At 35.8% G+C, this 27872-nt stretch overlaps 1 protein-coding gene across 1 annotated transcript; it reads right to left on the bottom strand.

Annotated features, from left to right (window-relative positions):
• Nucleotides 1–510: 510 nt before the first annotated feature.
• On the bottom strand, nt 511–27872 carry LOC140154652 (uncharacterized). The gene is made up of 7 exons (XM_072177222.1): nt 27606–27872; nt 25002–25108; nt 23340–23553; nt 22219–22457; nt 21182–21344; nt 4370–4443; nt 511–2361 (listed from the first exon to the last, which is right to left on the bottom strand). The coding sequence occupies exons 1-7, from the start codon at nt 27767–27769 to the stop codon at nt 1493–1495; spliced, it is 1830 nt and encodes a 609-aa protein (XP_072033323.1). The 5' UTR covers nt 27770–27872; the 3' UTR covers nt 511–1492.

Here is a 27872-nt window from a genome sequence, read left to right on the forward strand (position 1 = left end):
TTATATTTTTGATACTGTGGTTATAATAATAATGACTCGGCATGTCTACAAATCACTGCGAATCACTGGAGATCAGATCTCTTCAGTCCTTTCAGTTCTTAAAGGTGTATTGAAAGCAGACATTTTCACCAAACATTAAAAGCATTTTGTAGTATCTGAACTCCGTGTGGCTAACCATGCTAGCGTTAAGTTGTTATTTTTGATATAGTGGGGGGGGGGGGGGAGTTGGAAAAATTGTCTTGAAGTAATGTGAATCCAGCATCTTTTTGCCGACAAAATAGGTCTATACAAATGTGCGCAAAGCGTGCGAAAAATGTTGGTAAATTGAAGCTAAACTGGTGAAATATGGTACAAAAGTGTAATAAATGTGCAGGAAGCGCGCAAAAATGGGGTTTTAAAGGTTAAAATGGCTAAATAGGAGGTTAATTTGGTCAGGAACCAACAACAGACGTGAAAAATATTGTTGTTAGACATGGCTGTTGTGTACAAAATACTACATATGCGTTATATAATGCTTTTATATGTATTTATTTCCTCATATTCTACATCGTATCAATGATCATATTGTTTTATTCTAACCTTATGTTATCATCATCATTGTATAAGCATGTATCTTAGTCTAATGAATGTATAATGATTGATGAGTAAATGAATAAACGAATAGTACCTTAAACTGTTCTGCGAAAAACACCTGCATCTCGTGATGTAAAGATCATGACCAAACATTTGTAAGGGCACTGAGCGGTTTGAGACTGTTGTCTTCAATTATCATGATTAGAGAGATTTCTATCTGTACTAGTCTACAGTGACTCCTTAAGAACGAAGTCATGATTACGAGCACATTTTGGTATCAGTGCTGCGTAAAGATTGTTCAAATAAAAAAGTAATATAGTCACATTTCTTTTCTTTAAAAACAAAATTTAGGCAATTCAAACAGGGTTTAAGAATGTGTAATATACAACTATGTACTGACAAAGTAAGGTGATTGTTATAATAATTATTATATGGTTATCCATGAAATTGTACATCACTATCAGACATAATTTGGTAAACATTGGTATATCAAAATACAAATGAGTAGATAGAATATGTGACCATCCACCACAAAGTGGGAGTAAAGTCGGCTCTAGACCATTTTCTGTTTATTGCAGATTTTGTAACAATGTACTTTCAGCTTTAGAATGACACCTCAACCAGCTTCATCAAAGGTCAAATTTCTTATATATTTTACATAGAAATCCATATATTGTTTTTGATTGTATCTCAAAATGGTAAATGCCGACTTTACGACCAGTTTGTGGTGGATGGGCACATATTGTATAACAGAGCCAGTAATTGAATTTCCACCCAAATTGTGGATGTATTATGGTCAAGTGATTCTTCTCCACAAAATCGGGTAATTTTGCAGCTTAAATAACCTGTTGATTAAACTCTTTCTTTAATAATCGTTGTCTAGCTGACATTGAAACACAGTGCACAAGAATGATGCCATTCATTCCGATACACCATCTCCATTTGCTGAAGAGATATTAGGAACAGTGCTTGTTCCATTGCATATTGCCTTAGTACACCGAAACTTACCAGGTGTCTCTTCATAAATAACAGAGTCACTTTCTTGCATATCATTGTCATTATCTACATGTCTAAAGCTGTCACTCGCAACAGGTAACTTATTGACGGTTTCACAGCCACGATTTGCGATAACCATTACAACAGCTTCACCACTGGGTTGCAGTTTATAGTAATATGGAAGCTGACCGCTTTCTAAAGTATCATTATCTTGTGATGATGATATGTGATCATCTTCAATTTTGTAATAATAAACATCTTCGGGAGCTTCTTGCTGTAGGTTGCCAGAGTCAAACGGAATCCTTGTTAATGCAATAGGCAATGAAATAGACGAGCTTTTACTATTCAAAAAATCTAATTTCTCAGCAATCGCAGCCTCACTTACGCTGCGCTTTAAGCTGAATGTTGAAGCGTTATTACTTTTATTCGGTACTGCATTCTGTAGTTCAGTATAACCTTCCAGATTATACCGTTCTCCATGTGGACCCTTCCAAGGTGGTAAGGGCTTTTTCGCCTGTTTAAGCGACATGTATCCTTGTTTTATTCCCTTCACAAACTTATGACCTGCAACAACTACAGGGGTTGCCGCATCTGAGGATGAGACAGATGAAGAAGATGAATTCGAAGTGTTACAAAGAGGAGTTGTAATCATGTATGCTTCAGCATCAGCAACAGGTTGTCGTGAAGGCCGTTCAGATAGCGGTATTGGAGGACCTGAGCTATTCACCTGATCATCATAAGTGAAAGCTCCATCATACATCTGGTTCGCAAAGAAGCGTTTACGTGAAGAACCTGTAGGTATGCATAAAACGCACAAATTGGTTATTATGTTACAAATATGCAAACAAACAAAGAAGGGCACACAAATCTCAATACAAGCAAACCAATTCTACTACCATTCGACAACAAACGATCAAGAAAATATTGCAGTTCATTCTTTCAAAGAACTAGCAGAATTTCCCCTGGAAGAGATTGGCCAATTGACCAACTGTTGATAAAGGCGCAGTAATAAACAATCTCAGATTTGTTGATGACAGTGCGCTATTTGCATAATCAGAATGCATCAAAGATGTACAGGTGTTAGTTTCTGGAGTTTCTCAGACAAATTCGTATATGCATGTACATACATATGTGTCCAAAAGGGTACACATATTGGCCAAACACTTGACCAAATTTGCTTCCTGATTAGGAATATTTTGCCGGTAGGGCAGAACGCGTTTAAGGGTGTTTGGAACCGTTGACGCACAGAGACTTGTTCAATACCGGTATCTTTGAGAAACCTTCAAAAGTGGTTGCTATTTAGCTTGACAGACCTTAGATCTGTGCAAGAACGGCATAAGTCAAAGTCAAGTAAGTCAAGTCTCAACACAAGCAAATACAAGTTTGAAACCAACAAACAAAAAACAAACAAAAACAAAATACCCGAAAATCAATTAATCCTTTGGTGAAGTTAGCATTAATACTTCTAGAATAGGTTTTTTGATGGGCTCAAGTCACTTATTCGCTTCGTTTGACTATGAAAATGCCATTGACCCGGCTTTTCCGTGAATAGAATCTCTATTTGAAATCTTTAATTTCAACATTTACAGATCAATCCATTAGATTAGATGGCGCAAAGCATTGTGGGACGATCTAGGTCTTCCTTTGATGACAGACTGGGCTTACTGAATTAATCTAAGATCAACGTATTGGTAAACAGGTCATTACCCAGTCCTAAATAAGTCTCTCTCCCGTGTAAAAGTTGGCCAGAAAAGTGCAGAGCCTGATCCGTTTAAGACACCCGCAATCGCGTGTAGATCGCAAGGTTGCTTCCTTTAATAACTGTACGAGGTATGATTTGGCTACAACCAATAGACTAGGTTATAATTAGACATTGTCTTATCATGGTTACTTGTGTGATACATACCACAGTGATTGAGTCAAGTAATGTCAAAATGGAATTTAGATTTTCTGATTTTAAAAAAACATGGAAAATTTGTAATTTGTCGAACCTTATACGCTGTTGCTTTGCATTTTAACGTTAGTGAAGGTGATACCTCACGGTGTAGTGTAGTCTCTACACCCCTTGATACCGTGACTATTTTTGCATTGTTTTTAAAAAATAATAACACTCTGGTAACAAAAGTTATGTGTAATATAGGGGCAAGGAATCCAGTTACTACACTGGAATTTCAGTGACTCAAGACAAGCGGTACGTTATTTATGATAAGAAAAGAGGTACCGCTTGAATGTACCTCATTTCTTAACATACAATGAACCACGTGTCTTGAATCACTGAAATTTCAGTGAAGTGATTGGATTCCTTGCCTCTATAATATACATAACTTTTGTTACCAGTGTGTAGTTATTTTTAGAGAAAAATGCAAAATTAGTCACAAAATTTATCAGGGGGTGTAGTACCACCTTAAGTCTATAGAGTAAGCTTTAAGGAGAAGAGTTCATTATAAGAGAAGGAAAAAGGAATTCGATCGCGGCTTCAAAAGATAAGAACTTTATGGTAAGAAATGTCAGCTGCGTCAAATGAAGCGTGTACTTACAGAGGTAAAATTGCTCGTTACGTAACGTCTTAGCTCCTAGAGACGGTTTGTACTTGTATTGGGCTATATTCCAGTTGATATCCATACACTCCCTATGAAAGACACAACCTTAATCTTCCGCACAGGGAGTGTATATTTCAAATGGAGTCCCCATTCAGGTTACCCCATTTGAATTTCACACTCCCTGTGTGGGAGATTAAGGTCATGCCTTCCATAGGGGGTGTATGGATTTCATCTGGAATAGCCCATTGTGTTCTACTTACACGCTCCGTTTAACTGGTTATTAGGCTCTCCTATTTCGGCATAACCATTACATCCGTCCTGATTCGATTCGACTCTGTGAAACGACATAAGTGAACAAAAATTAATAATAATAATAAATTCAAAATACAAATAAATCAAAACAAACCACTCGAAAAAAAAGTACAAGCGAAAAAGTCAATCCAAACCTGTATAAAAGACAACTGTTTGAGAGGTGTTTTGAATTCGTATGATTTTTTATAGATCCACTACATTATGATATCTAAGTAATGAAGCTGTTTGTTTTTAGAAATTATCGGCCCATCAGTATATTTTTAATTACATTTTTTTAATGTAATTGTTGTAATTTATACTAAAATACCTATCTTACAATTTTTGAGGTAACCGTGTCGCAGGAAATTTCATCACAGAACTTGAATTCAATCTTAAATCATAGTAGTTAAAGTAAATACGATTTTAATTTGGTTATTCTTTACCAAAAATTATGGTATAAAATTAGTAACAACTATCAGGAAGGTTTTCTGGTGATTTTAAGCCGAAATGATGAAGTAAAATGAATGAAAGCACACATACTGCAGTTACTGTCCGTTTTCCTATACACAATACACAGTGTTCTCACCATTGACGCGCGACCTTTACAAATAGTGTATGTTAGAAGTATATTGCATTTGCCTAGTTAACATCACTGTGTGAAAAATAACCGGCCAATATTTAAACTATTCTCCAAACTTCTAGCAAATATATTTCTCTAACATGACCTAAAATTACAGCTAGGTTAGATGTTCAGAAATAGTCGCACTTTCGTAGAATATGAGTGAGGGCAAAGCATAGCTAGCTCATAGCTAGCCAACTCCCCGTGTTAATTGAATGGAGATTTGACCGAAAATATTGAGCTATATTGGTAACGGACCGCTCCGTTCTGAAGGATGCCACAAAAAACCGTACAAGCTACATTTAAACTATTCTATGAAATTCTAGAAAATATAGTTTTATAACATGTCCTAAATTTTTAGCTAATTTAGGTGTTTGGAAATAGTCGCACTTTTGTGTTTTAGGAAGGATATGTAAACGACAGATAACACCAAAAATATGAAGAAATTATTTCCAAACCGTGTTAAGTCAACAATCATTATGTTGTCCACATACCATTGTTTCCTTGCGTTTCCTTTATAATCAGTTACCCAACTGAAGCTGTATTATAGCACCTCATAGCGATACCGCACATATAAAACAGACACATGTGCACAACCAGAGAAGATCCGATTTAATCAGTTGAGCTGTTTCAATGAGTGTTATCTTGGTTTAATAGCTTTTAATGGGGTTTAAGTCCTGCAAAGGTCGAGATGAATTCTACTGTAGACATGACTGCATCATGACTTACTATCTTGGTTGCATAATTGTCGTGCTCAATGGGGGATTGAAAATGCCTTAATAAGACAATTTATTTTAAAATTGTTCTGCTGTCTTACATTGAATTTTGCCGATTCCAATTAAGTGTAAGGTGAGTCATGTGCAGTAACATTACAAATGCCAAAACATCAGGTTAGAAAAAAAACACCCAAAATTCATGTTCAAAGATCGTATATTATTATTTGTATTTCAATAAGGGGGCACAAGAAAGTGAAAAGTTCACAAAGTGGTATGAACATGATGAATGGTCACCGTGTTCCTTGGAATCAGTTCAAATGACTCTAATTATATTGACATGTTTTTCAAAACCACATTTTCATATTTCATTCGAAGCTGCAAGTGATGATGTGTCATAGACATTTCGTTTTCATGATTCTGTATGATATTGTAAAAATGACACGGCTTTTTAAAATGCACTTTCGACATTGTCATTTTACATTAGTCGATATCAATATTTTCACCAACTGAGGAATTGCATTCAGCAACATAGTTATGTTACGAGTCGTACTTGACTCAAGGCCAAAATCACCTTTTACCCGAACTCACACGAATGCACAACACAAATACACTGTTTATTTAAGCTAACAAAATCTAAGTCTTTAATTGAAAACAGAGTATGATTGGTACATATAATAACAATATCGCATATACAATAAAATCACACAATGACAGTTTTACTCTATGACTACTTAACCAGCTGTCTTCTTGTTGGTGATCCTAGAGTTCTTGCAATGTTCTGGACGACTGATGTAATATATCCTTATTCGCTTGTCCTGCGAAGTCCAGTGTACACTTGCGCTTATAAATCCTTGCGTATAAAATCCTCATACGAAAATGATGATGCTTTCTCCAATCTCCTTTGCGCTGTTATCTCCACAAATATATCTCCTTGCGCTGCTTTCTCCTCAAATATATCTCCTTGCGCTGCTTTCTCCAAAAATGGTGTTTCTTTCACCAATCACTCTTTTTCCAGGGAACCGGTTTCTTTAACACAGCTCCACTGTTTCTTGACAGATGCGTGGCCTTCACAAACCCAGCAAACTCCAGCAATTTGACAGAAGAACTTTTAATCCTTTGATGAGGAAGAGCACTTTTGTGTGCTCGCTGTCTTCTTCGTTGCTGTATTAAAATTAGCTCAATTATTGGCTATATAAACTGGTTAAAATGTACTTCTTTTTTGAAGCACGAAGACCATCACACACATGTGGAGTTTTCAATCTCCCATGGCATTCTGTAAGTCCCAACAAAAGCCTTCAGCTTTTTATATCAGTACTCATGCAAAAAATCCCATCATCTATTAATAAACCATTACTTCAATCACATTTTCACAACATTGCTGCAATCTTGGGATTTCCCAAGATTAATTATACACATTCACATTACATCACTTCCTGGGGGGTTTTCCTGATGGTGCAACAATGAACTGGGGCTTTCCAAGTTCCAAACATAGATCTGACTTTGTTTACAATAATTTGGGGGAATTCCAAAATACAAGGGGGTTTCCCATCTCATGAAATACTTTCAGCTTGTAAACAAAGTTAAATAATTAAATTAAATCAAATTACTCAGGGCACATCACAGTTAAAACTACATGTATGTTGCTGCATGAAGACAGTCGCTGTCCTAAAAATCAGAAGTTATTAGTTAATGGGTTATTAATTGATAACAATTTTGAAGCGTGTCCAAATTAAGCTGATGCAGAGAAATTCCAGGCATGAACATGTGGATCTTCAATCGCTTCTTCAGAACTGCGTTCCAGTCTCATGTAAAGTATGTAAAGTATCATAGAGGTCATTTAAATGGATGACCTAATTTGAGGATGAACTTGAAGTGTTTTTGGCTAGGAATATTTCCGGATATCCATATCAGTGTTGAATTACGTCTTGACTTAATACCTGATATTTGTTTACAGTGCTATTACACATTTTCCAAACAGGACGCAAGTACACGATTAGCTTATAAATTTATCCTTCGGCAAAGAGAGAGGAGAAGAAAGGAGAAAAAAATCCCCCAAACTAGGAAAGTTTCAAAATTGACAAATTATATATCAAAAGGTTCAGAAGAGTTGGGAAGTTTTTCTTTTATGTTGGCAATTTTGTAACCCGTGGGCTCTATGCCGTTTCCATGGCAAACAGTCACACTGTTATTTCGTCAAAACTAAATAGAGTAGAAACTTCATAGTTGGTCAACCATTTAATGACCTCTCACATAGTATGAGACTGGAAAGTAGTAATGAAGAAGCGATTGCAGAGCCACTTCTTCATGCCTGGAATTCCCCTATTAGCCTAATTTAGACACGCTTCAAAATTATGATTTTAGGACAGCAATGGCTTCATAGGAATACTCGATTGATGCAGATATTGAAAGTGATTAGTGTAAATGACAATGTCTAAAATGCATTTTTAAACAGTGTCATTTTAATAATATCATACAAAACCATGATAAAGAAACGTCTGTGACATCATCACTAGCAGCTACGAATGAAATATGAAAGTATTGTTTTAAAAAACATGTCAACATGATCCATGTTAATGTGTAACGGATTCCAAAGGACACGGTGGCTATATTGTTTTGTGAATTTTTCTCTTTCTTATGTCACCTTTAAATCCCCCATTGAACACCACGATTGTGCAACCAAGATAATAAGTGTGCTTTCATTCATCTTACCTCATTATTTCGGCTTAAAATGACCAGAAAACCTTCCTAACAGTTGTTACTAATTTTATATCATAATGGATATTTCTATAAAAAAAAATTTAGGCAATAAATCTTCCACAGGGGTAGTGTGGATTTTAAATGGAATAGCCCACTACTTGTAGTACAGAAATAAAAATGTATGAACTGCCATATACGTTATAGAAAAGTTTTATAGGACAATTTTCCATATCATATCCACGCTTTAACAATAATACTTTGTTAAAGACTCGATAAAATCAGTACAAGTCTAATATCTCTATGCACAAACAGAGATCTGAAGCATAAAAATCTGAATACAAAATATCACATCGAAATCTATGGAAATGATAGACTAATGATGATACGTCAATTGGCAGAGCAAATCCACCTTAAAATCAAATGCGTACTATGACCCTTACTTTAATTGTGAAGCAAGTATAATATCTCTATGTATTATACAAGTTTAATACCTCTATGCACAAACAGAGATCTGAAGCATAAAAATCTGAATACAAAATATCACATCGAAATCTATGGAAGTGATAGACTAATGATGATACGTCAATTGGCAGAGCAAATCCACCTTAAAATCAAATGCGTACTATGACCCTTACTTTAATTTTGAAACGACAAAGGAAAGAAATGACAACAACTGTGACAACTGTTAAAAGGAACCATAAAGCCGGTAAAATTTTGTTGTGCGCATGCAAGGCAAAAGTGAAACAACGACATTTATTTAGAATGTAATATTTCGATTAGATGAGGCTGTACATTATTAAAATCTAATAATGAAATAACAAATGAAAGTTGCAGCAATATATTTATTTTGATTAAGAGCATTTTTAAGAATGATAGGATCACTACACAAAACTATGTTGTTCTTTAGATTTTGTCCTATTCTGAAAATGTTATGTTGTTGCAAGCTCATTCTGATGCTGTGTGTGGGGGTGGGGGGGGGGGGGTGGGGGTGTATGGGGATGTGGGTGTATGTATGTAGGGATGGTCATGATCAAATGGCATTTTTGCAAATATTCTAAAACTCTTGAATGTCCCTGGTTCCCTTAACATTTCGTTTTATCTGAACCTGTTGTCATGTGTAATTTCATGTTAAGTTTGGAATGATTTTAATCAACAGCAGGCCTAGTATAGTAGTACTAAGTATATTGTGAAGTTGCTTGCAAGTGTAAGGAAAATCATTCCAAATTAAGCATGAAATTATACACACATGACAATAGGTTCAGATAAAATGAAAACACAAAATGTTAATAGGACATTAAGAAAAAGTGGGTAATGGTGAATCCAACGGACGAGGACACAAAACACAAGGATCAATAAATGATACAAGAGGATACCTTGAATATAAACAACAGAAAGGAAAACGAGCAAGGTACACCAACTTGATGTGGGGAAACAAGTAAAATACAGACTAGACAATATGCAGGGGGGGGGGGGCAAAACCAGCAAATGTAGGCATAGGAAGTAAGCAAAGTTCGATAGCCAAAAATTACCAGTTCCAAGGCTTACAAAAGTGATAAACCTGCAAAAACAACAAGGATCAATGGTAATACAAAATTGCACTAGAACAAGTGATGAAAATCACTGTGCATATAAACAGACACGCTAAACCAAACATCCAGAGTAGGCACAAAACAAGCAAAGTTCGATGGCCAAAAATTGCCAATTCCAGAGCCCACAAAAGTGTCAGGAAAACAGTACACTGGAAGTGATAAAAATCACTGTGTACATTGCAGTCAAACACTAAACAGACAAAAAACAACCGACGTTTCGAGCAGATAAACTGCTCTTCTTCAGGGACAGACAACAAAATATAAAAGCAACCAACGAAAACTACATGCTGTAATTTAAAAACAAATTCAAGTCAAAAACTGAAGGCAAGTTCAAATAGAACTCAGTAGCAAACAAGATAAGCTCAGAGCAAAATAAGCATGTCTTACTTCAATGAAGCACAGTTTACTACAGTGAGAAACTGGAAAGCATTATGTAAATGAGCACGACCACAGGACAATAGGGTATTGTCCTAATTGACAGGAAGTAGATGTCAAGAGGGTCGTAGTCAATAGAAGAGGAAGAGAATGAATAGAGGGAGATAAGTGGGCCAATGTCACTCAAATTTAAAAGAGAAGAGTCATGCATATTACAGAACAATTATTTTAAATACATAATTATATAAATAAAAGAGAGAAAAAAATACACAGCAAAAATTGCTGAATAAAACACAAGTTGAGGAAAGTCTCAAATATTAGAGTGTAGTAAGCATACAGAAAGAGGGGATGGGGGGGGGTAGAAAAACAGAAGTAACAATGCAAATGGTCCACGCATGATAAACAATATTTTTTTTAATGCAGTTCATGTGGATAGGCCTGCAGTGAAGTGGTAAAGCCAAAAATCACTAAAACCAAAGCACAGTAAAATACCGTTACAAATTAGCATGAAATATGCTAAAATAGGTAGTGATACAAGGTCTACTAAAAGATTGAAAAACATAGGCAAGCAAGGAGGCCTACAGTGAGAATGCCAAATGTGAATTGACACATCAAGCATGTACAATACATGTAGATCCAGTAGTAAATGAAAAAGTAATTAGAAAAGATATGCATGGGGCAATAAATATTATAGGCCTGCATAATACATGTGTTAAGAAAAGTGAAAAGCCAATAATTGCTGAATCAAAACACAAGTTGAGGAAGGTCACATATAATAAAATGGCAGTATGCATGCAGAAAAGGGGGGGGTAGGTTTGGAAGTAGAAAAACAGATAAAGTAAATGCATATGAGTTCATATGGACCGTGCATGATAAAACCAATTCTCAGTGCATGTAAAGACCTTTAGATGAAAGTGGAAAGCCAACAAATCACTAAAACCAAAGAACAGTGAAATACCGTAACAAATTGACATGAAATATGCCAAAATAGGTAGTGATAAAAGGTCTATACAAGCAAGCAAGGAGGGAGGCCTACAGTGGTGTGAAACCCACATGTGAGTTGACCCATCAAATATGTAGGCCTACATGTACATGTATGTCAAATACATGTGTTGACGCAAGTAAGATCCATAGGCCAAATAAGGATACACTGGCACGTTAATCTTTAACATTTAAGCCAAGTGGTTGGGTTGTCTTAAGTTTAGAGATCCAGTCTTTCTCAAGTTTCTTTCGCATGAACGTGTCAGTCTTTGGGGTTTGTCAATACCCATGACAGATATGTGACTAGCAGAATGTCCTGGGAGGTTGAAATGTTTGGCTACTGGTGTATTTCTGTTAAGGCGAGCATCGGCGCAATGCTCACCCAGTCTGGTTGACAGGCTACGACCAGTCTCTCCCACATACTGAACTTGGCAATTAGCACAAGTGATGAGATAGATCACATTCTCACTCTGACAACTGATGTGTTTGTGGATGTCATGGCTTTCACCTGTGGAAGAACTAGTGAAAGACGATCCTTCCTTAGTATGTTTGACTGGTGGGCCCGGGTGGATGTCATGTTCACATGACTTACAAGATCCACATGCAATAGAGCCTCTAGGAGGAGGTTGGTCTGGAGGAAGGGATGAACGTACAATCATGTCCTTGATGTTAGTACTTCTGCGATAAGCGACCATGGGTAGGTTGGGAATAGCCTTCTTACATCTATCAGAAGAATGCAAGATACGCAAGTGTTTGTGAAGTATCTGAGAAAGTTTAGGAAGCGATGGATGGTAAGTGATGACCAGAGGAATGCGTTCTGGATTATCAGAGTCTGGCGTACGAGGCACTAGTGCGTCAGATCTAGGAATCTCTAGAGCTTTGCTGATTTGCCTGTTGATAACAGAGCCAGGATAACCTCTGGCCTTAAGAAAGCCTTCAAGTTCATCTTTTCTCTTCTGAAGCGCCTCGGGAGAGGAGCAGATGCGATTCAACCGGAAAGCCAAGCTGTACGGAAGACTTGACTTGGTATGCTTGGGATGACAGGAAGTCCAGTGAAGAAACTGGTGTGAGTCAGTGGGTTTAGAGTACAGGTCCGTATGGAGAGTATCATCTCTGATGGATACCAGTACATCCAAGTACATTGCACAAGGTTACAAAGTGCTGAAGTTCATCCGGACCATGTGTCCACAGAAAGAAAATATCATCGATATATCTCATCCACATGAGGGGTTTCTTGGATATAGAGGAGAGCAGACGTTCTTCTAGACGGCCCATGAAAAGGCAAGCCATAGAGGGCGCCATTTTCGTACCCATACTGGTCCCAAATATCTGCTTGTAGTTTGTGCCGTCAAATGTGAAATTATTGCAATAACTCACACCAGTTTCTTCACTGGACTTCCTGTCATCCCAAGCATACCAAGTCAAGTCTTCCGTACAGCTTGGCTTTCCGGTTGAATCGCATCTGCTCCTCTCCCGAGGCGCTTCAGAAGAGAAAAGATGAACTTGAAGGCTTTCTTAAGGCCAGAGGTTATCCTGGCTCTGTTATCAACAGGCAAATCAGCAAAGCTCTAGAGATTCCTAGATCTGACGCTCTAGTGCCTCGTACGCCAGACTCTGATAATCCAGAACGCATTCCTCTGGTCATCACTTACCATCCATCGCTTCCTAAACTTTCTCAGATACTTCACAAACACTTGCGTATCTTGCATTCTTCTGATAGATGTAAGAAGGCTATTCCCAACCTACCTATGGTCGCTTATCGCAGAAGTACTAACATCAAGGACATGATTGTACGTTCATCCCTTCCTCCAGACCAACCTCCTCCTAGAGGCTCTATTGCATGTGGATCTTGTAAGTCATGTGAACATGACATCCACCGGGGCCCACCAGTCAAACATACTAAGGAAGGATCGTCTTTCACTAGTTCTTCCACAGGTGAAAGCCATGACATCCACAAACACATCAGTTGTCAGAGTGAGAATGTGATCTATCTCATCACTTGTGCTAATTGCCAAGTTCAGTATGTGGGAGAGACTGGTCGTAGCCTGTCAACCAGACTGGGTGAGCATTGCGCCGATGCTCGCCTTAACAGAAATACACCAGTAGCCAAACATTTCAACCTCCCAGGACATTCTGCTAGTCACATATCTGTCATGGGTATTGACAAACCCCCAAAGACTGACACGTTCATGCGAAAGAAACTTGAGAAAGACTGGATCTCTAAACTTAAGACAACCCAACCACTTGGCTTAAATGTTAAAGATTAACGTGCCAGTGTATCCTTATTTGTGACCGTCCACGGCGAATGAGCCGTAAATTCCTCCCCCGGTCAATTTTGTTTTATTTCATGTTTAACAAATATACATCATAAGCTTTAAAATGGTATATCATTTGACTTCAAACGATACCCAGAAGCGGGGTTATAGTTGGTTAAACTTTGCTCCTTCAACGACATTGAATACGACATTCGTACACATTTTACGCTGTAACTCAGAATACAATTTAGGGAATTTACGGCTCATTCGTGCTGTACGGTCACATTTGGCCTATGGATCTTACTTGCGTCAACACATGTATTTGACATACATGTACATGTAGGCCTACATGTTTGATGGGTCAACTCACATGTGGGTTTCACGCCACTGTAGGCCTCCCTCCTTGCTTGCTTGTATAGACCTTTTATCACTACCTATTTTGGCATATTTCATGTCAATTTGTTACGGTATTTCACTGTTCTTTGGTTTTAGTGATTTGTTGGCTTTCCACTTTCATCTAAAGGTCTTTACATGCACTGAGAATTGGTTTTATCATGCACGGTCCATATGAACTCATATGCATTTACTTTATCTGTTTTTCTACTTCCAAACCTACCCCCCCCCTTTTCTGCATGCATACTGCCATTTTATTATATGTGACCTTCCTCAACTTGTGTTTTGATTCAGCAATTATTGGCTGTTCACTTTTCTTAACACATGTATTATGCAGGCCTATAATATTTATTGCCCCATGCATATCTTTTCTAATTACTTTTTCATTTACTACTGGATCTACATGTATTGTACATGCTTGATGTGTCAATTCACATTTGGCATTCTCACTGTAGGCCTCCTTGCTTGCCTATGTTTTTCAATCTTTTAGTAGACCTTGTATCACTACCTATTTTAGCATATTTCATGCTAATTTGTAACGGTATTTTACTGTGCTTTGGTTTTAGTGATTTTTGGCTTTACCACTTCACTGCAGGCCTATCCACATGAACTGCATTAAAAAAAAAATTGTTTATCATGCGTGGACCATTTGCATTGTTACTTCTGTTTTTCTACCCCCCCCCCCATCCCCTCTTTCTGTATGCATACTACACTCTAATATTTGAGACTTTCCTCAACTTGTGTTTTATTCAGCAATTTTTGCTGTGTATTTTTTTCTCTCTTTTATTTATATATGTATTTAAAATAATTGTTCTGTAATATGCATGACTCTTCTCTTTTAAATTTGAGTGACATTGGCCCACTTATCTCCCTCTATTCATTCTCTTCCTGTTCTATTGACTACGACCCTCTTGACATCTACTTCCTGTCAATTAGGACAATACCCTATTGTCCTGTGGTCGTGCTTATTTACATAATGCTTTCCAGTTTCTCACTGTAGTAAACTGTGCTTCATTGAAGTAAGACATGCTTATTTTGCTCTGAGCTTATCTTGTTTGCTACTGAGTTCTATTTGAACTTGCCTTCAGTTTTTGACTTGAATTTGTTTTTAAATTACAGCATGTAGTTTTCGTTGTTTGCTTTTATATTTTGTTGTCTGTCCCTGAAGAAGAGCAGTTTATCTGCTCGAAACGTCGGTTGTTTTTTGTCTGTTTAGTGTTTGACTGCTATGTACACAGTGATTTTCATCACTTCCAGTGTACTGTTTTCCTGACACTTTGTGGGCTCTGGAATTGGCAATTTTGGCCATCGAACTTTGCTTGTTTTGTGCCTACTCTGGATGTTTGGTTTAGCGTGTCTGTTTATATGCACAGTGATTTTCATCACTTGTTCTAGTGCAATTTTGTATTACCATTGATCCTTGTTGTTTTTGCAGGTTTATCACTTTTGTAAGCCTTGGAACTGGTAATTTTTGGCTATCGAACTTTGCTTGCTTCCTATGCCTACATTTGCTGGTTTTGCCCCCCCCCCTGCATATTGTCTAGTCTGTATTTTACTTGTTTCCCCACATCAAGTTGGTGTACCTTGCTCGTTTTCCTTTCAGGACATTAAGAGTTTTTTTAGTTTTAAAATGGTTGCATAAATTTCGTTTGATCCTGACCCTCCATACACTGTTACACATACACTAGCACACCCCCACTTTTTAATTTTTAAGTTAAATTTGAGGACAAATCATTTATGAAAATCGATTAGCGGTCACGTTTTATATGCATTGCTTGTTTCAGGTACCTTGCAATTGGCACCTGTTTTCCCCAAAATAGGGTTTTTTACGATGGAATAGAATATTGTATTTCATGTAAAGTTTTGGAATTGTGATTTGACCTATTTTTTGGAAAGTAAAGATCTCTCGGATTTATTTTATGATTTAGCATTCATTCATCGGATTTGGAGCTTTGCTCATCTTGGCAACATTCAACCGTATCAGTTCGGGGGCACTCGTAATAACCGGACGTCGCTGATTTCAAAGACGGGTCAGTGATTTCACATACGGGGGTCTGTGATATCACATACGTACAGCTGGGCACTCGATGCAGCACATCGGAACGAAGCTGAGTGTATTAGAATAAGCTTTCCTATGTTTAGCAAATATCTACCTGTGCAAAAATTATATCTATCTGTGCAAATTCTGACAAATGGGTCCAGAACACACTTAGATTGCAATGGCCAAAATCAAATGTTTTGAAGTAAAAAAATCCCAATTTTACTATCCAATTCATGAATTGGATAGTAAAATTAGCAGGCTGCTCAACTTGGGCTAGCTACAACCCTGATAAGGCCTATACACAAAATTATTCCCACTGCGCTGGCACGTTCATCAAAATTACTTATATCGTTTGCGACTGGGTTTTGAAACAAGGGAGTATGTGATTTATGAGACGTCTCTGAAATATGATACTGTTATGTGACATGACGCTTCAAGAGTATTTGATATCAGAGACGTCTTTGAATTAGCAGTGCCCCCGAACTGGTATAACCTAACAAAATGTTCTGCCGACGTTGAACATTTATTATGAGATTATAGATCTTATAACAGCATGAGCAGCATCTATAAGGAGATGAACCTTTGATGAACTTGAAACGAACTTTGATATTTCCACGTCATTTTATGTCGATTATCATTGAAGATTTGACTCAATTGGACCACTCACCTTCATCCCCCCTTTAACATTGTTTAACCCCTCTCAAGTCTCAAAACCCAGGGGTCTCCCAAATAGGACAGGGATTTCGGGAGGGATGTGCCCATTAAAGTTTCGAATATGTGACCAGCTCCAACAAAACCTGGAACAAGTCGCCAGGCATGTTTTTGAGTTATAAGATAACATTCCCACAAAAAAAAAATCAAATTTTGGAATTCTCAATTTCATGGTATTTGACTTTGGACTGAGTGGACTTTCAAATCCTTGAAAGTACTTATTAAAAAGAGGTTTATTTAATCAATAATTGACAGTTGAACTATGATAATCCCTATTAAATCCTGTGTAAAGCAGGAAACTAATTAGCCTATTTTTCAGAATATCAGTTCGGCAAAAATATCAAGGTATCATTTACAAAATTATCTATATCTTGAAAGTATTGATGCTATGTATATAATTTTGGTATAATTTTAAAGCTTATTGTCCCGTACTCACATTTTTATTGAGGAGCACTCCTTCACCAACATTGCTTAAAAACACCCTTAAACTGACGAGAAGCAATGTAGCATTATTTAGTTAGCCAGGATTTGTCAGATGATTGAACTGCGAATTATTGTACATGTAAAGATAAAGATGGATTTATCATGCTGATCCCAGAGACTACTAACGACTATCAATCAGTCACACCAGGGATATGAGACAAAAAGCATCATTTGTGTCTCTAACTTGTCCTTAATTTGTGCTTAGTCATCCCAAAAAGTCTCCAACTAGTAACCAAACCTCGATTTTCTTGCTTTAAAATAGATAAGAAAATTAATATTGATTAAAATTTAATTTTGAACAGTTCGTTTATAACCTTTGAAAACGGGCAAAGTTGACGCATAGATTGTAATTACCCGTGCCGTCGAACCAGACGTGACACACCCTGTAAGTTGACAATGAGTTGCGAAACGGCCATGAAGAGTGTCACCAAGACTTGTGTAAAATGTGCAAATTATTTCCTGCATTAAAGGCTCTGGTAACAATGTTTGCATAGTATTTTTGTGGGACATGAGAGCACATCAGATCCCGGGGGGGGGCACTTCAATATGAAATGGATATAGGTGTAGGGCTGGCACTTTCGCACTAAGGGGCATTCGGTGAGAGCAAAATGTAAAAAATATGGGGTCATTGGGTGAGAGCATGATTTTTGGCATTCGGTGAAAGAAACAAAGTAAAAATAGGGGGTCATTGGGTGAGAACATGACCTTTTTTTAAAATAGAATCTTTGGGTGAGAGCCGAAACAGCGCCGCAAAAACCTCGAAAATCGAATTTTTAGGTCTAAATGGCTTCAAATTTCGTTGTTTTTTCAAAATAAGTAACAAAATCAGTGATAAATGAAAGTTGCTGTTCAAATTGAACTTGTAAGGGTCTTTGGGTGACAGATCAAATGGAAAAATAGGGGTCTTTGGGTGACAGAGCATGTGTTCGTAAAAAAATATGGGGTCTTTGGGTGACAGCGATGCTGAAAAAGGGGGTCTTAACAGCCCTACATACGCGTCACCTCCAAAGTTGGAGTGCCCCCCCCCCGGGCATCAGATATATTGAATTTTATTCTGCATACGAGGAATGTCCTTCTGATATCAAGTAATATTTTGAATTTTTGAAATTGGCGATATAATACAAATTTTATGGCAAATTATTAAAAATGTATTATTTTTTTATTTTTCATATTTAACAGTCCTCAAAGTAAAATTTACAAATCTAATGATATGTATTTAAAGTGTATGTAGCTGGGAGGAAAAGCCGATGATCATTTTGACACATTTTGAAAATTTTGACATTTCGTATTTCTAAAAAAAGACGTCAATTTTTTAGGAGTTTTGGGTTCGAACCCGCAACCTCTCGTACCATAGTCGAACGCCTTATCGATTGAGCTGACTTGACTGCTAACTTTAATGCCTCACTCTTTCCTTAACAAAATAACGGAAAAATAATTATTTATAATAATATGAAACAAATTTATACAAAAATTGAAGTTGAACAATCTGTAAATATTAAGCAACGCTTTGTCCATATCCACGTATTTTTAGAACGATATTGATTGACATGAAAGGGGAACTGTAGGGAATTCTGAAAAGATATCATAATCCTTTTCAATTACTTTCAACATCCAAGACCGACAGGGATTTATGAGTAAAGCATCCAAAATAATCATGGCCTAGTTTAAGGTCAAAACTTTAAGGTCATGATTTAATATAAAATAATAATGATACAAATTCGGAACAGGTGAAATAATGTTTTAGTAAAGGACTGTTTTCCGTTATGTTTTACAACAAGCATTAATGTTTAATACATAGGATATGAAATTACTGAATATAACCTTGCCTTTTTGCGTACGTCATTGCAGATTTTATTTTATTGGGTTTCGAATATTTTACAAAGTTTAAAAAAAATGAATATTGAATCTATAAAGCGGGGCTCTGTAGAACATAAGATATATTGAGCGCTTAAAATTGTTCATACACGGAGTTCTTTAATTAAGAGCTCTCATGTTTCAACCCCGTTGCTATTGATTCATTAATTATTACAAATGTATTTGGGTGTTCATGCCTTGGCCTCTTCGACTGTGTGTGAGCTGGTGTATATACTTGTTTTTGGTAGTTTGTACTACTGGTGCTATGCAAGTATAGTGTTTATTCCTCCCTCCCAATGCTCCCACTGTGGACGATGTAAAATTATGTATCATGCAAACTGTTTTGTAAAGTTGTAAAGGTCTAAAGTAAAAATTAATTGAATCTATATAGTGGAGCTCTGTAGAACACGAGATAAATTGAGTCCTTTTTATACCACTGGAAAACTAGAAAATGTAAAAAAAATTTCTTGCAGATTAATTTGTTTAGCAAAAATATTGTGAAATTTGAATTACGTTCTGGTACACCAGGACGAAATTACAACACATTGTCTTTGGAGCAGTATACACAGTCATGCATAACTCGCAAACACAAAATCGAAATCGCTTGAAATTTTTGGAATAAGTTTTTTCGTGGATATCTACTGAATAAATATCATCATTAAAAGAGGATGCTAGTATCACGAAATATTCCTTTAATTAAGAGTTCTTATGTTTCAACCCCGTTGCTATATGATTCATTAATTATTTCAAAATGTGTTTGGGTGTTCATGCCTTGGCCTCTTCGACTGTGTGTGTGTACGCATATACTTGATTTTGGTTGTTTGTACTACTGGTGCTATGTCACTAGAGTGTTTATTCCTGCCTCCCAACCCCCGGGCCCAATCCTCCCACAGTGGACGGTGACGATGTAAAATATGTATGCAAATTTACAAACGCTGTGAATATGTGTAACAAAGGGAAGCAATTAATTAATTAATTATATGAGGTTTTGACATTGAGAAGTATGTCAACATATTAGAGGACAATATGAATTTCAATGTTTTACATAATTATTAGTTTGATTACCCTTGAGTTGGTAGGCCTATAGGTAAACAACCAAGCACAGCATCCATAATAAAAGAAAAGGTGACAACAGGCAAAGTACGTACGAAAAGGAATCTAGTATTACTGTTCCACCACTATCATTGGAGCTCATTGGGATATGTGAAAATCCCCCGGAAAATCCACACACCGCTATGGAAGACATGACATTAATTTCCCACACAGGAAGTGTAAAATTTCAAATGGGTTATCTGAATGGGAATGGGTAACTCCATTTGAAATTTACCCCCTCTGTGTGGGAGATTAAGGCCGTGTCTTCACTTCATAGGGGGTGTATGGATTTCAACAAATAACCCATTTTGAAACCATGACGTACGACGGGAAATACAGTATTTTTGGGTTTGATTAAGCTCGTATGTCTCAACTGAACTCTAGCGCTGTAGCAAAGACATCGTATAATATTTCCATCGGAAATTGGATAATTGCGGCCATAATCATGATAGTCTGGATGACAGGTATATACACGAATTAGATAGTAAACTCAGATATAGATTCTCTTCAACGTCACGCGTCATCAGCCAATTATTATTAAAAACAGTAGCATGCAAGAAATAGGTTTTCATATGATAGTACTGCTATACATGTACTAGTAGTATTTTCCACATTTTAAACATGTTTAGACCCAGAATTCTCTGTTTTTCCTTTCTCGTTTTTATTTTTTCTCCTCTGTGTTTCTTACTTTTCATACTCTCCTTCTTGAGTCATTTCCTTTCCCATGAAATTGGGAAACTGATATGAACATCATGCAGTTATTGTTAACTACATGTATGCACACAACACAGGGGCACTCACAATAGGCAATTGACCCTACTGGTAGCGCTGTGTTGTAGATATAGGAGATGAACTAGTTAGCGTCATATATCAAAAAGTATAAAAGCTATTATTTTAGTACTTGCTCTTTTTATAGTGGTCATCGAATAGAATATTTGCAAATTAGATATAAATGCTCTACAAAGACCTACTTACTTTTGGATTTGATCCCCTCTGCGTCTGAATTTGTATATTACTATTCCTAGCACCGTACAGGAGATGATTAGCATGATCGTACAGGCTGCTATAGCTCCAGCTTTAGCTGCTTGATTCTCACCGTTTTCTGAATGCGGCAGAACATTATTGTTGGATTCTGGAACTGCATGTGAGTAAATAAAAAAATAGAGTTACAATGAGCATTGCTTTATTTAGAATTATGTTATTTTCATAACATTCGTAATTCTGATTATGGATAAGTTGTAGTTAGCAGAAGTATTAACATGAAATTAATAAACGTAAAATTAATAAACACAAAAAAATAATCAAAACTTGCATGTGATATGAATTACATACGTAGCGTATACGAATAACCCAGTAAACACAAAACGTTTTTGACATCATTCGCAAAAGGTAATAAAAGGTTGTCAGAAAATGTTTAAATGTCGGGTTATATAAAGGGTATAAAACCTTTTCATAACATTAAAAATTTTTTTTTGAGAATCTACTGCCTAACAAACACAAAATGTTTTACATAAAACGTTTAAATGTCGGGTTATATAAAGGGTATAAAAACGTTTTAATAACATTCCAAAACCATTTTTGAAAACTTGGTACAAAACATTCTAAACAGAATGTTATTTTGGGGTTGAAAAAATATTTTGCGACAAACGTTTGCCCAAAATATTTGCAATAACGTTTTACAAACGTTTTCATGATCTTTATATAACCCGACATTTAAATGTTATTAAAACGTTATGAATAAAACATTTTAAGAACATTTCTGTGTTTGCTGAGTGCAAATATATTAACATAATGTTATTTAAGTGTTGACAAAATATTTGGCAAAAATGTTTGCAAAAATAGTTTACAATAGCATTTTGAAAACATTGTAAAAATATTGTTGTAGTGTGTTTTCATATAAAACGTTTTAAAACGTTTTCATGACCTATATATAACCCGACATTTTAATGTTATTAAAACGTTTTTACCTAAACCAAAAGCCAAAATATAACTTAAGTATCTATTCTCAATACCTTGAGTGAATCCACTATTCACGTGACTTCTCCCCATGGCACCCCCTTCTCCCCCTCCTCCTCCTCCTTCAGGACCACTGGCTGGAGTACTGCTAGGATTAGACCTCCCTCCAACTGGTACAAACCCGCCAGACGGTGCCCCTCCTGATGGTCTTTGAGGAGCGGGTGGCTGTTGGGGTCTCCTTGGTGGGTTGGGAAAAGCTGGGCCACGAGTACTTGGACGAGATGTTGTACTTGGCCTTGTTAAAATAAATACAACAGATAATATGAATGCAATGTTGATCAATATAATATCATATAATTGGAATTATAATTCTCAACACACAACATGAATGCTAGCCAGTGGATAATATTCTGCTGACCAACCGCTAGGATTCAGACTTAGAACCTTATGTTTACTGGTTCAATGCTCTATCAACTGAGCTAATCATTCAGCTGGTGAAGTGTACAAGAATTTTGTATTCAGGTCGATCGATCTTCTACACCTTCGCATCCGGGGAAAACTAAAAAACAAATAAACAAACAAACAAACAAACAAACAAACAAACAAACAAACAAACAAACAAACAATGAAGTAATTGTTTAGAACCATATTGCCAAAATATAACATGAGCTACTTTTAAGTATAGCTAATTTAAAAATGGATAGTACAGTACGTTATGACAGTAATTGAGAATAATGGATGTCAACATTGTTATCTGCATGCATCTGGTTTATAGCAATAAACTTTTGAAATAGTACTACACCCCCTGATAAATTTTATGACTAATTTTGCATTTTCTCAAAAAATAACTACACACTGGTAACAAAAGTTATGTATATTATAGGGGCAAGGAATCCAATTTCTTCACTGAAATTTCAGTGATTCAAGACAAGTGGTTCATTGTATATGTTAAGAAATGAGGTCATTCTAGCGGTACCTCTTTTCTTATCATAAATAACGTACCGCTTGTCTTGAGTTACTGAAATTCCAGTGTAATAACTGAATTCATTACCCCTATAATATACATAACTTTTATTACCAGTGTGTTATTGTTTTTTGAGAAAGATGCAAAAATAGTCACACATTTATCAAGGGGTGTAGTATCGGAACACTGCTGCACTCCAATGTTTAAACTCACCTCATGCATGTCATACACGATGCTTCAAATCTGCAAATATTTGAAGTCACTTCACATTTGTTATTTTTGCAGGTATTGACCTCTCTTGACCCGGTGACGTCATGATAGAAGCACATTAATTCATTTTGGTTGTTACTCATGTTGCAAAGTCTACAGTTTTCGTCATCATATTTACAGAGGCAAAGTTGATTGGGGTTGGGACAACGAGAAATACCTTTGAATCAATAAAACACAAAACTTGTTATTCAGACTATGACAGAAACAATAATACTATTGCATTATATTTTAGCATACAGGCTACTATGAACATTTTAAAATGTTCGAGTTCAAAAGTTTTATCCATTTACTAAAAGCGTATATAAACGAGTTGTTAAGGGATCTGGAATGGGCGTTTTGAGCGTTTCGACAGTATTTTTTGTGGGATATGAGAGCACATCAGACATATCGAATTGCATTCTGAATACGAAGAATGTCTTTCTGATATCAAATAATTTTTATTTTTTGAAATTCACGATATATATAAACGACCTAATTTTTTTTGGTGTTTTAGGAAAAAAATCCATATCTTCAATACGAAAGGTCAAAATTTTCAATTGATCGTCGGCTTTTTATCCCACCTACATACACTTTAAGTATAAATCATCAGATTTATAAAGTTTACTTCGAGGACTGTTATACATCAAAAATATCAATTTTTAATCATTTGCCAGAAAATGTGTATTACATCGCGAATTTCAAAAAATCTAAATTATTTGATATCAGAAGGACATTCTTCGTATTCAGAATGCAATTCGATATGTCTGATATGCTCTAATGTCCCACAATAAATACTGTCCAAACGTTTATACCCCACCCCTTAAGATAAAAGAGAATAGAACTCCAACACATGTTATAATAATGCAGTCACGAGAAATGTTTTTTAAAATCTTTTTTGTCATAAGCATTTCACTAATAATTGCTAGAGCTGGAATAATTCATCTTCCAAGAATCGTTAACTCGTCAAAAAGGCTGAAAATCTTTCTGGGTTCAATGACTATAGCAATGGCATTAAAAATAACATACTATTTAATATTTTTCTAGCTACAATTTGGCATAGCCTTGAGATCGATTGAATACATTATACTGCCGGTATTTAAGTAGCAATATTGTAAAGAGTAAGATTCCTGGAAAAAGATGCCCTGGTGCTGAACTCAAAGCTGAATTTATACTCCATCGCTGAGCGACGAGCGATTGGTATTTGACCAATGAGGTAACGCGCTTTTCCTAACGCAACCAAAAGTGCTAAACCTCATTGGCTAAAAATCAATCGCCATCGCTAAACGATGTAATATAAATTCAGCCTAACTGCATGCATCAATATTAAAATTCCCGGGTTAATATCCAATCACAACGCGTCCCCAGAATATTAGAAAATAATTACATTGGCCATGAAGCGTTATTTCCAAGAACTGTCAGTATGCAACATTATAATACAATGCACAGCGCACAGACCATATGGTAAACAAAATGCTCCTGTAAGATACATTACATTTACTGCAAGTAGTATTTACGTACATGCAATCTCAAATACATAGAAGGTAACTAAAGATTTATTTATTCCTATTCAAAACAAAACAAAACAAAACAAAAAAATCTTTCAGCCTTATATTAAATATAACTTACTTGAATATTGTCTTGAAAAGTGGTGTTGACATTGATTTCTCAGTTTCAAAAATATGTTAGTGAGATCAAATCTTCCTCGACAGCCGCACCACCCCATACAATTTGAGCTGTAAAATAATAAATCAATAATGGAATAAGGGAATAAATAAACACACAAATAAATTAATAAACAAATAAACGTATTTAAAATGCATTAATGGATACGTAAATAAATAAATAATGATTCAAAGTAAATCTGTTTAAATTAATTAATAAACACCCCCACTATTTTAATTTTTACAGCGCAGAGCTATAGATGTCGAATTACCAGCAACTCTTGCGTAATTATAGAATATTAACATTTACATATTAAATAACCGGACATAACAACAACACGCAATTCGGAAGATTGAATGAATACAATTAGTATTGTTACTAATAGGTACAGCTTCTTCTTGTTTCAAAGTATAAATAATGCGATGTTCTTCTTGTTCAAAGTATAGGCAATAATAAATAATGCGATGGTTTTGAGATAGATGAATAAAAATCAAATTGCCAAAAAAATCATTAATTTGGTGATCATTCTACATCGTGAGGTTATATGTTTCGGGAAAGCACTCTTTGTTTGTATACATCGGTTGCTATGGTAATAAATTAAGCATAACAGCAGATCGGAAGTGTGTCAAATGTTCTTGTATGTTTTTGGTAATAATTGATTTATATTTAGCCATAGGGCCTTGTTATCATCGAGCCATCCGCTACATTTATGTATAAATATAAATATTTTGTGTATTACTTTGCTTCATTAGCCCCCTTATTATATGTGACAATTTAACCTTGCTTACACTTACGCTAACAACAGCTTAGACGGAATAGCCCGAGGTGTTAAGGTGACGCGGGCGGCTGGTTTGATGTTTTTTGATATGCTATGATCGTTACAAAATGATTTAGGCCTAGAATAGTTTCTAAAATGTCGAAGTTACTTAAATTCGTTGCAGAATTTATTGAACAAAAAAAATGTTCGTGGCCAAGCCTGCAGTTTCTCCGAGACTTTCTCAAGTTTGAGCATGAGGGCGAGGAACATTGTTTATTTTTATACTTAAATTGCATATTAAACACTTTCAGAGTGACTGTTGCAATTTTGGAAGTAGCATCGGCTTTATAGTGTGCATACTGTTAGTGTGCATATAGATATACCGATTCATTTATACAGTGCGATGTAACTCAACCACGCGCCCCGCGCAGGCAACTTTGCAAGACTGGCAAGTATCACCTTAACAGTACACGACACTATTTCTATTTTGGGTTATCATTGATGACATGAATGGAGCCTGCCCTTAGCTAATCCCGTAAGTTCACGGTTAAGGTGATCTAATTGATACGTATGGTGTCTCTACTAAACGCCTACCCCAAAATGATAAACATCTGGAATCTGTCGTAGAAAAATGCGCTATAGTAAACTCCCGGAATTAACTAAGCGTATGAATATACTTTTCGTACGGTTAATAGGACTTCGATGGTTTGGCCGGTTATGACCTAATTCTACACTTGCATAACAACAATGTCAACCATGCAGAACACCCTTAACAACACGCCCAACACAACCCACACATACACCACCACCAAGTAAAAAAAGTAGGGGGGGGGGGAAGGTAGATTACTATTACCCAGATTAAAAACTTCAGATATGGCGAACAATTTTTTGTCAAGTTAAGTAAAATACTAATAATAATCAATCAATCAATCAATCAAACAAACAATAAAAAAACCCAAATAAATAAATAAATAAATAAATAAATAAATAAATAAATAAATAAATAAATAAATAAATGATAAGTAAATCAAATTAATAAAAAGCCACAGTCAACTTCAATAAAATTTAATGTTGCACAAAATAATGTAAACAGTAGGGCTTAGATACTGCAACTAATGATTCCCCAATCTCATGCAACAACACAAAATAATCAAAGCAATGTTTATATTACTTATCAAATTCATTGCATTACAGAGAGTATGTACCATTCTGACCTTGTCAATACTAATCACTTCTTCGCTGTCTATCTCATTAATAATCAAACAAAATTACATCTTGTATTAGGCATTTGCATCCGAATCATCATTGCATATACCATGATTACGATCATTATTAAACATGTTCTTACAAGCAGATAATAAATTATGTACATTATAGTGGCATTTAAGATCTTTTTAGGGGGGAGGGGAAGGGGATCGACCCACATAAATAAACTTCCACACTCTCATACAAGGACATATTAGTTTGTATGTCTTTGTTAAAAAAAAATTGAATTGGGAGGGTCGAAATTTTAAAATTGGTTTAAGACCACATTGTGTACCGCAAGTCCATAACAACATTAAAACAAAACCCTTTACTTTTAACTTAGTTTCAATAAAATTGAACACTCAAACTTCTAGATTTATGCGAGGAGCCAAACATGCAAATACATATGCTTACAAACGCATAGCTATAATATGTAAATTGAACATAATAAAATGTGAGTATAACAATAAATGAAAATAATGTACAGACATTTTGCAATCAATAACAAAAATCATATTTATAAAATTAAACCACTTGATTAAAAAATAAAGCAGCAAAATACTTACACAGAACAGGCAATTCCGACATCGACTTTGTTCAATGATGTACCCTGTGCTTGGACAACAGTGTTTTGGATAAATATGAGTAACAATAATATCGGTATAAACATTATCCATGATTTCACCATGTTCATCCTTACTATCATCATCAAATTTGAAAAAGATTCCATTATCAAATTCTCAATCTCTGACTACTCGGTAAGTAAAAACCATCTGTCTACTGTTTATCTGATCATGTTCATTGTGCAGTGCGCAGTTAACAGTTGCAGTTTG

The sequence above is a fragment of the Amphiura filiformis genome, chromosome 1 (assembly GCF_039555335.1).
Source record: "Amphiura filiformis chromosome 1, Afil_fr2py, whole genome shotgun sequence".
NCBI classification, from domain to species: domain Eukaryota; kingdom Metazoa; phylum Echinodermata; class Ophiuroidea; order Amphilepidida; family Amphiuridae; genus Amphiura; species Amphiura filiformis.

What these genes read in the sequence shown, in the direction of transcription:
- LOC140154652 (XM_072177222.1), bottom strand. Translation starts at nt 27,769, where the DNA reads ATGGAATCTTTTTCAAATTTGATGATGATAGTAAGGATGAACATGGTG. An exon ending in GTCGGAATTGCCTGTTCTGT is followed by an intron (nt 25,109 to 27,605) that starts GTAAGTATTTTG and finishes ATTATTTTACAG; the next exon opens with CTCAAATTGTATGGGGTGGT. An exon ending in AGAGGGGATCAAATCCAAAA is followed by an intron (nt 4,444 to 21,181) that starts GTAAGTAGGTCT and finishes GTCGTTTCACAG; the next exon opens with AGTCGAATCGAATCAGGACG.